At 46.6% G+C, this 10,350-nt stretch overlaps 1 protein-coding gene across 6 annotated transcripts in view; it reads left to right on the forward strand.

Annotated features, from left to right (window-relative positions):
* Positions 1 to 9,914, forward strand: part of PLD1 (phospholipase D1) — an 87,840-nt gene extending 77,926 nt beyond the window's left edge. For all 6 annotated transcript variants that reach the window (XM_068953785.1, XM_068953784.1, XM_068953783.1 and 3 more), the window contains 3 exons: positions 2,488 to 2,641; positions 3,785 to 3,899; positions 4,519 to 9,914. In XM_068953785.1, the coding sequence (XP_068809886.1) occupies positions 2,488 to 2,641; positions 3,785 to 3,899; positions 4,519 to 4,743 (494 nt within the window). In that variant the 3' untranslated portion in view covers positions 4,744 to 9,914. The remainder of the gene's footprint in view (positions 1 to 2,487; positions 2,642 to 3,784; positions 3,900 to 4,518) is intronic.
* Positions 9,915 to 10,350: the final 436 nt, after the last annotated feature.

The raw sequence follows: 10,350 nt of genomic DNA on the forward strand, positions 1-10,350 counted from the left end.
GAGTGCTCTCTAGCGTTATTCTTCGTGCCAGTATGCCTGAGGACTGATTTTTATATTGCATGAACATTAGGTCTGGCTGGTCAGGTGGCGTGGAGTCTGCGTGTGCTGCCAGCATAGGGGCTGGGCGTAGCTGCCAAGTGCAGGGCAGTTTGCAGGGCCGTGAGCACACCGGCAACGCTTCCCCTGCCACGTTCCTAGGGAGGTGCAGGTGCTCCTGGGGAAGTGCAAACCCCCAAAGAAAAGCTGCCACAATACAAGAGCAGCCCAGAGGCTTGCACCTTGGTTTGGCACAAGACTGTCCCCCGTTAAGTTTCCAGAGATAGTTTCGTGCGCGTGGGTTAGTTAGGACTTTGATTTGATTAATTCACACCTCTACATTTTGCCACCTAAGAAAGAGAATGAGTGCATGGAAATAAAGCACTGATTTGGCCACCATGCAGAGTCTGCCTCGTGGTGGAAGGGAAGATTAAAATATTGTGAGGGCCTTGGCTCATTTTTCCTCTGGAAGTGTTAGCTCCTGTTGAGCGTGCTCAGTCACTGGAAAGGCTGCATGGCTAACTAGTGCCTGGGGTCCCCTCTCTGTAGGAGTCACATTAGGAGTCAGGAGTTCTGGGGGTTGTCTGGAGACCTTTTGTCTGGTCATTTTTTTGGGTAGATGACTTGATGACTGATATCTCTTGTAGCATATTGCTGCTCCTCTCCCCTTGAGTCAAATGTCCTATCGTATCCCGCTTTCTTTGCTTTCTGATGTCTGTGCAGGACAGAGAAAACTCTTTGGGGAGAGAAGCCTCAGCCAGTTTAGAGCAATCACTTGGGCATCACGCTTCCGCACAGCACCCGGTTTCTGAGTGCGGGTTGGGTGAGCTCCCACCCTCGGTGTGCAGCTGCTGACGGAGCCGCCTAGCTTTCGGCAGCGAGCCCTGGGTGCGCGCGTCCCTCTGAAGCAGCTGTTAGCGAGCTGGTAGCACACCTCAGAGAACGACTGCTTCATGAGGGGCACTGTCGGAGCCCAAGCAAAGTAGCGTCTAGAAAGAAAAGAAGGAAAACAAGGTGGCTGCAATAACCTGACAGTCCTGCAGAGAGGGCTGCCAGAGCGGTGTGGCAGATGGTAGCGAGACAAGAGGAGGAAACATCTGCTGCCCTCCAGTTCTGATCCGTGACCAAACGGGGTATTTCCCAGGGCTGCCAAGCTGCAGACGGCCTCCAGAATATGTGTCAGTCCCACACCCGTGTGATACATGCCCTGGCCGTGCATTCTGAAAGTGCCCCCTGTTGTTTTGGGGATTTGGGTTTTATGCAGCTTGCACTAGCACTGCACCAGTCACTGAATGAGCAATAGAAAAGAAATAATTCACTTCGTCAGCTCACCCTCCAAACCCCTGGAGGCCGTGTTTTACTGCATTAGCAGTGATTGTGACTTTGAGCAAACAACTCTCGTGCATACGGATATTAAAACGTGGCCACTGGCAATATTGGAAGATCTGGGTGTTAGCTACCCATAGCCAGAACCTGCCCTCTGCCTTGGTGCGATGTAGATGGAGATGACTTTTTGTCTTCCTAAATCTCCCTTCTTAAAAGCCCCTAGCCTCCAAATACAAATGATACATTTTCCCTCCTTACATTACTAAAGATAGAGAGGATGTACCCATAGAGCCCATCCTGCTCCTTTAACTTATTATCCACATCAAATGCAGTGAAGACAGTTGAATGCTGTGGTATCATTCTGCAAAAGCATCTGGGAAGTTACAGAGAAATTAAATTTTTAAAAATGTTGGTATTGGCTTGACTATAATTTAACCACCTCCCAGGCCCTGGAGTTTTTGAAGCCTGTGAGGATGAGTGTTTTGCTCTCATCCTCAATCCTGGCTCTCCTGGAGTCTTTGTTCCCTTCTGTTAAGGAGGTGCCTTTGGTAGGGCTCTGACAGACCTTCATCTCAAAACTCTCGCTCCTGAGCAGCTGAAACTGTGTCGCTAGCAAGCCTGAAATGGGGGATGCTCGTGAGATATGTGCACTGATTTTTCTCCAGTTTCAAAAATAAATGGAAGTAACCCAATCCAGCCCTCTGCCTTCTATTGGCAGAGGAAGAGACTGCCACCTCTGCACTCTTTGTGCTTTATCAGTTGAATTGGAAGTGGTGAGGGCAGCTGAATGTGGGTGGGCTAATTTTAGCTGCCTAAGCTCATATATGTTTCCTTCGCACAGACGAGGGATGCGGTAGGGTGGACGGCCCGTTGGAGTGACAGGGGGTCGCTGGCAGTGGTGGAGGACGCGCGGAAGAGCGTAAGCGTGGAAGAGAGCTGAAGCAATGCTTCCACGTGATGTAGAGTCACGCACCCATGGGTGTCTGGGGTGTGATTTTGCGCAATGTCTGGACATCCCAGGCCCTGACATAACGACGGCTCTTGCCTAGGGGCTGGGGTGTTCTCTGGGGACTGGACACATACTACTGTGGTTTACTGTATTTGCTTTGATTTCTTCCTCTCAAGGCTCCGCTAACATCAACGACCGCAGCATGCTTGGGAAACGGGACAGTGAAATAGGAATCATTGTGCAGGACACAGAAACCATCCCCTCCGTGATGGATGGAGAGGACTACAGCGCTGGAAAGTTTGCTCAGTCTCTCCGCCTTCGGTGCTTTAGGTACGACCGCTGGCAGTTGCTGAACACCATAGGGAGAACCAAGACCGCACAGCAGCAGCACTTTCCCCAGCTGCCCAAGCACTCTTGGGCCTTGCCACTCCCAAGCAGGGAGCAGTTATCTGTGCAAGGCTTGCACAGATTTATGCCTAGTGAAAGGGGTCAAGGCATTTAAAACCAATGGAGCTTCAGATGCTTACTTAGATTTAGCTCTGCCTGGCCTCGATTTAGCCCAAAGAGTTTTACTGTGGCCTGGAGTCAGCGTTTCTTGTGTGGTCCTTCTCCTCAGCTCAAAAACGGTTTGACTGGCAAATCGTTTTGCTCAAGTATTTTTACTTAGAGAGCTCATAAACAAGACAGTGATATTTTGCCTCCAGCTTCTGTTTTCACACTGTCTCAATTTTGGGTGATGGTGTGTCTCTTTTTAATGGAAGTTTGTTCACTCAGAGCAACCATCTGGCCCCCAACACAGCCATTTTTTCATTAAGACCTTTTTCTTTTTCCTCCACCCCCGCCCCTTGCCATCTGGACGGCTATTAAACAGAAAGAAATGAGAAAATAAGGCAGCTTTAAGGCTGACAGACTATTGCAGGGGGAGCGGGGAGCAGGCAAGGCATTGTTGGAGCACCCAGTGGTGTTTATTGGCGGTTTACAAGGAAACTTTCTTTCCTGGAGTTTCTGTTTTGGGGAGTGCAGTGAATGCGCCCAGTGCTCAGGGAGCACAGGGCCTGACACGAGACCCTACCAGGTACTGAACCCATAAGACACATACTCAGCTCTCAAGGCCATGGCTTCCTCGTACTTCAAATAGATTAAAATAGAAAACCTGCTGTCCTCTTAATGGGTAGCTTTTCAATCCCTGACAGGCAATGTTGGCTCCTCTCAGGTGTGTCTGCCCATGGCCTGGTACAGAAAGGCTGGAAACTCTAGGCACTATTGCAAACAAGTAATAATAAAAGTAATAACATAGCTCTTCGGTATTAGCCTCAACTTCAGGTTGTTTTTGAGGTAAGGTAATTTAGTAGCTGCCTCTGGCATTCTCTTATCAGCTGTTGTTGTTTCCCTTTTGAAGGAGTGGAAGATGAGAATGATGTTCCCACTGTCTCGGCTTCTGTTGGCACACGTTCTTTTGTCTTCTCTTTTCAGGGTTGTACTTGGCGGCTCGGATCTCAATTCAGACCACCAGGATCCTGTTTGTGACAAATTCTTCAAGGAGGTCTGGATTGCAACAGCAGCCCGCAATGCCACCATCTTCGATAAGGTGAGGCATGCGGCTCCTTTTCCCATTCTCCTCCCAGCTTCCTTGTTGTCAAGAGATAGATGTAAGTGGGAGAAGCGGCAACTTGTGTTTGGTGGCAAGAGGTGACAGGAAAGGGAAGTGAGTGCAGTTCCTAGAGTTGGTCAGAGATGTTTTGAAAGAACATATAGTTTGAGTGAAACGCACAAGCTGCGAACGAGAACAACTTGGACTGCAGTTTGTATGTCCTCAAATAATGGTGGCAACCCAAGAAGGAGCGGGTCCGATTTCTCCTTTTACTTGTATCAGTTGTAGCTCCAGTGAATCGCTCCTGGTTTACTTCTTCCAATTGGCCTCAGTGTAAATGCAGTAGAAGTAAATTAGTTGCTTCTGTTTTTCAGTAATCTTTTTGAAGTGATCAGACAAAGCCCTGGAGTTTCCCCTCTTCATGCTCTAACAGTGTGATGGATTTGTGCACATCTTCTCCTTCCCCATTCTCCAGACCGTTAACTGAGTCACTTCCATTCAGAGGCATATTTACAATATATTCTGTTTTTGTTTTTTTTTTTTTTTCCCTTGGGAACTCTACATTGCAGTATTTCCCCTGCTCTGACGTATCACCTCTTCTTTCTGTTTTGATCAGGTTTTCCGGTGCCTTCCCAGTGACCAGGTGAATAACTTAGCCCAACTGCGTGATTTCATCAACAAGCCAAAATTAGCAAATGATGATCCTGTGAAAGCAGCAGAAGAATTGAAAAAGATTCGTGGTTTTCTAGTACAATTCCCCTTTCGTTTTCTGGAGGAAGAATACTTGCTTCCTTCTGTTGGAACAAAAGAATCCATGGTGCCAATGGAGGTTTGGACTTAAGAAGATTGAGACTGCTTTACATTTTAAAGTCTAGTTCCCTAAAGACAAGTGTATGAACAGTATATGATTTCAGAAAGCATTTTATTGTGAAGGGAGGCAAAAAAGGTCTCCGCCAAACTAACGTGCCTTTCGTAAGGATTTTGGTGGAGGAACCTCAAGCAAATTGACACTAGCAGAGGAGAGGATCAAAAAAGACTTGGAAATTATGACAAACGAGAAGTTTATTCTCTTGCTACTTTAGGCAATTTGTGAGCACCTAAAGGATGCAGGCTGCTTCCTAGGAAGGAAAACAAAGCCTAATAGATTATTACTACTGCCAGTGAGGTTGTAACATACAGTAATTGTGACGTGGCTGCGCAGGAGCTGTGGGATGCGTGTGCTTTTTAAAGCTTTCAGATATCGGTGCGTTTGCTTGCTGGAGTCCCCTCATCCCATCTCTGCTCGTATTCTGCCAGGACGCTTCTCGCAGCTCTGTCGTTGTTGGGAAGTGCTGCTTGATGCTGCCTCGGGCGTTCCTGTGATCACAGCTTGTCAAGTGTAGATGTTTCATTTCTTTTTTGGGAACGGGCTAGCAATCTTTTATCAGACGCAGTATTTTGGTCTCTTCTCCCCTCTCGGTGGGGGGAAGTGTTTTTACTACAGCTAGAGCAATCAGCAGTCCTCGCAATATGCAGCATGGTGCTGTGTAGATCTTAGCAAAGGGCAGCCTCAATGGAGCTAAAGGTGTCAGAAATCACTAGTTTTCTGGCTCTTACAGACATGTAGTACATCAATTTGTTTAAACTGCAGGAAGGCTTCCTCCAATAGAGGATCAAGTTTTAAACTGAAGCCTTAGATCCTTCTCACTGAAGGAAAGTGAGGTGCTATGTATGACAGGGAACAGAAACTCAAAAGCTAGCCTGGCCAGGTTCAGCTCTATGCTTTGGATCCTTTAGCCATGCATTTATATTGCATTAAATGGATGGACTTTTCTTTCCATTCCTTTTTTTCCCTATTTAGAAGAAGGGAGAGCCCATTAAGCTAGAGGTGAAACATTAGGCCAGCAGTGCTCAAACTGAGTTCCCATCTCACTTTGTAGATGGGTGAATGCAAGGGGGAAAGGGAGAGCTTGCCTCTACGATCTGCTCTGTAATTAGACTGGCCATAATCTTGAGCTCAGTCGTGCAGAACGTTCTTCCCGAGTACAGATAAGCTTAACATGTCCAGTCCTGTTTTGCATTTCTGTAAGACAGTTTCCAAAACTATTTTGCATCTTGCTGTGTAGTGAATCAGCCATGCGTATACCCCATCCCTGGGCAAAACGCTACTGCCCCTGGGTCAGGACATAGCTCGGTTGGTGCTGCCCCAGGTCGGTATGCCATCCTCCATCCTCTGCGTCTCCCGATTTCATGTCCTCCCTGCATACCAGCTGTGATCTTCGGAGCTGTGTGCCTCAGAGGGTGGGAATGCCGTGTCAAACGCTGAGAGAGCAGACCGTTAGAAATACCTAACGAGAGAGTCTGATCTGTGAAAGTGGGAAGCTGAACTCCTCTGCCATGAGTGCTTCCAAGGGGAGTCCCTTCGCTAGCTGGAATGTAGATGTGCTCCTTAACCCTGTGTTCCTCAAAGTGCTCAAAGCTCTTTAGTCAAAAGACTAGATGAACTTTTATTTACTTTAGTTTAAAAAAAAAAAAAGAAAGTGTTCATAGGGAAGTTTTTTTTTTCCCCTTTGTTTAAGCTTCCAGTGGTCTTATCTGTTTTTAGCTGGAAAAGAATCACACTGTTCCTCAAGCTAATCCTAAAATATGGCTGGCACCATCTCTTACATTTTAGCTGATTGTCTTCTATATCTTAAATGTCAATAGGTACCAAGTAATTTTGTATGCTGCGTCACCTGAGTAAGTAACAAACAAACATTCCTCAAAGGCAGCCGAAGTTTCAGCCAGTTCCTACAAATTCTACTATTTTACGCTCTTTTTTTTTATAGGTGCAATTGTGAATTACGCTCCTTTATACTTGGTGAGTCTGTGGTTTGGTTAGGCTGTTGGAAGTGCATGCGCAGCATTTTAGGTGATAACCTTCATTGGTCCAGGGGGTTGAGGCTTTCGGCTGGTGCACTGTAAACAGAAGTATGTTCCCTTGATTATTTCCCTTAAAAAACTGACCTGGGGTCACCCCCTGCTGAGCCAGAGCGATAGGCCGTGCCCTGAGCATTTGCAATCAAGAAAAGATCAAAGGTGTCGTGGTATTTCATGCTAGTGCTAGCTAGTTCTGCGCTTTTTATCTCGTGATACGGTTTTAGCTATTTTAGTTTGAACAATGCTGCTAACTTGAAACAATTACAGCCTGTCAGTGAATCAGTATAAGTCACATAGATCTGTATTCATAGTTGAAAAGGAAGCATTCAACCACACCACAGTTGCATGTGAACCTTGAAGAAGTGTGGTACTCCTGCTGTCTTCTAAGTGCTCTTATTGTCCCCAGCCCCATATTATCAATGATTCTTACAATCATTGAATTACCCTTATATTATCTTTTGAGGTAGTAGCTAAGTAGGGGGGGACTTCATCACTCCGATGGCACTAAACCCCCCTGTCCCAGGCTGCTGGAGGAAGAACACACCCGAGTTCTGCCCAGCTCGGACCGCCCTGCGATGACTGCCGGTCTCAAATGACCTAGCAGCCTGCAGAGCCACCGAGTTAAGAATTAATTTCTGATGCTGTATACGGTGCTAATTCAGAAGGTTTTTCAAATTCAAGTAGCAAACGGGCCTCACGTTGGCTGTCTGTTCGGGAGCAGATTTCTCTGTCTGAGCGGAGAACCCACTCTGATCATCCCTTCGCTGTGGTGTTGCTCAGTTCCTGTATCGGCGGGAGTTTTTGCACGCGTGTGCGTGTTTATGTGCGCGTGTGTGTCTTTCCTTTCTGGAGAGAGGGCTCCTCGCAGCCTGTGGCTGCCGGCCGCACGGGACGGCGAGCGCCTGCCAAGCCTCTGCGCGCCCCGAGCAGGCGGCGGGACTGGCGCGATTTCCAGTGTACGCGCTGCTTGTGTTCCCGTACCTGCCATCCGCTGCTGGGAGCGCGCCGTGCCGTGCGCGTCCGCTGCCACCCTCCTCCGAAAGCCCGCATCCCCGGCCCGTACGCCCCGCTCTTTGTCTGTCAACCGGAGTTTTCTTTCTTATATTAAGAAGCCACTGTAAGGGCGAGGTTTAACACCTTGAGAGCATTTATTTCTGCACCTAAACAATCACTACTTTTTAATACCATAGGGTTTTTACTTTTAATGCCTTCACCAGACTGCAGAGGAATCGCTTGCAAATGTACAGTACTGTAACTAGTGATGTGGACTCAAGTACTAGCAAGCCCTGAAATAACTGTTTCTTGTGGCATTTGCTTATTAGAACTGTCAGAAATGAGACATTTCTCCCAGGCTCTACTTTTTTTCATAGTTCAACTGAGTAAAGACTTTTTTTTTTTTAAATGTATTCCTTAGTAGGTGCCACTCTGAGAACTCACGCTCCTTACCACATCTTTATATATTTTTCAATACTGTGATATTTTAATATATGTACTTTGTGTATAGAGGTTGGACTGGATAAACTTTTTAGTGTGGAATTGATGCATGGTTTTGGGGGGGGGGGGAAGAAAAATTAAAATGTCATCATATTTAAGAACTTTACAAGATGTAACTTGTAGAAGGAATGCTCTAGTACTGCATGGCAGGTGAAGTGCTCAGCTCAGCTTTTGGTCTCCGTCTCAACTTGCTGCAGTTGGGCATGGGCAGAGGCAGCATCTTTGCAGCCTGATCTTCTTTGGCTGTAAAAATGGGGGTTGTCCCCAAGCAGCAAGTGCATTTGTCACTCTTCATCCTAAGAAGGGATGTTTAACTAAGGCAAATACATGAAATATCTCTTGGTATTATAAAATGAAACTTTGCTTTTACCAGTGAACATGCACGCAGGGAGAAAACCTCAGCAGGCCTATGCCAGGCAAACATGTTCCTCATCCAGGGCAGCCACCAGTAAAGCTGCCTGGCTTGATGTGAGCTTTGCTAGATTAAAACCCAAACACTCTTTTTAAATTTCTTTTGATCAAGTTTGAGAACATGATTTCACAATCCTGGTGCTGTCCCCTGGGGGAGACCTCGGTGAGGGTTTTGCTCAGGTGAGACCCTGCTAATAATTAATGGTATTTTTATTTCTTCCAAGGAAACATCTGTGTACAATCAAACTCAAGTCTTGGCTTGCTGTTGCTCTTTCAATGTAATAATTTTTTTTGTGCATTTGTAGTTAACATAGTATAGGTCGTGTAACTTAAATACAGAAGCTGCACTTGTGGGCCACAGAAAGAAAAGTCTTTTAGCACAATTTCCTTTTCCTCCTGCCAAATGGAAAGACCCAAATCCACAGTGGTCAAAACTGACCCACCTTGATCAGCTGCAGAGCTGCTGCACTGTTTGTGCAGGTTGTTCCTGAATCGGGGATGAAGGTAGGGGCTCGCACCTCTTGGGGGGGCCCACAAGACCTTACTGCATTTGCCTAGCCTTTCATGGCCCTGATTCCGCAAAGCGGACTCAAATGGGCGATCTCCTTTTGCATCACCGAAACCCTGCTGAAATCAGGACCTTGTCACAATCAAAGTTTAAAGCAGGAGCCTAACACCATGGCGGTGAATCAAGTTAAACGTGCAGAACTGAGGTAAATCACAGTGGAACAGACCCACAAACTGTAGATTGACAGCTGAATGCAACCATCGTCTTTGGGTCTACTTTTGGCCTGTTTTACTATTGTATTTTCAAGTCTTGGTGATTATTCTGTAATTAACCTCCTAGTGTGTTTTCATAAAATCTCATCAATGTAAATAATTCTTACTTACCTAACTCCTGACACTTGGGAAATGAGGAAAAAATAGTGTCAAAACTCACAGTTCTGGGAACGTTTCTCTAAATCGTGTCTCAGGCTAAACTGATCAGCAACATGAGAGCTTCTGTTTCAGACGTGAGCGCAGGTCTCTGCGTCTCCGCCTTCCAGCCGTACCCGGTGGGCGCTGAATATGCCTTCTGTGAAGGCTGCTGGAACTGACCGTTTTGTATCCTTGTTTCTGCTAATGACTGCTTTCCTTTCCACTTGGTTTGTATTCGGTAAATAAATGTGTATTAATAGACTGAAAATACAATGGAACATCATGTGTCAACGCACTGGGGTTTGGTGTCGTTTCTGCTTGCTTTGGGAAGGGTGGTCGTTGCCTGCTGGTGGGCCAAGTTCTGCCCTCGCCTGGCACCGGCAGGGCTGCCCCGGGGGCCTGATGGGGGAAGGCATAGGGTCACCACAGCAAGGGCTGGACGGAGTCATTCGAATTGTCCCAGGAGAGACATTGAAGTAAAATGGCATAGGAAGAGAAAGCTGGGCTTCTACATGAATAAATCCTGTTTTTTAATAATCCCAAGGCATTCTGAAAGGCATAGACAAAAAACCTCCCTCTCCAGAAGAGAATTACTGTCCCTTTTTTTTTTAAACTTTCAGTGAAGGAAATTCAGCACCGAGAGAGCAAAAAGCAGATTACTGTTGACCTCCGGAGGGGAAAAAGATGAATAAAGTAACAGTGGCATTTTCAAGCTCTCCTGCAAACT

This window comes from Struthio camelus, chromosome 9 (assembly GCF_040807025.1).
Source record: "Struthio camelus isolate bStrCam1 chromosome 9, bStrCam1.hap1, whole genome shotgun sequence".
Lineage (NCBI taxonomy): Eukaryota > Metazoa > Chordata > Aves > Struthioniformes > Struthionidae > Struthio > Struthio camelus.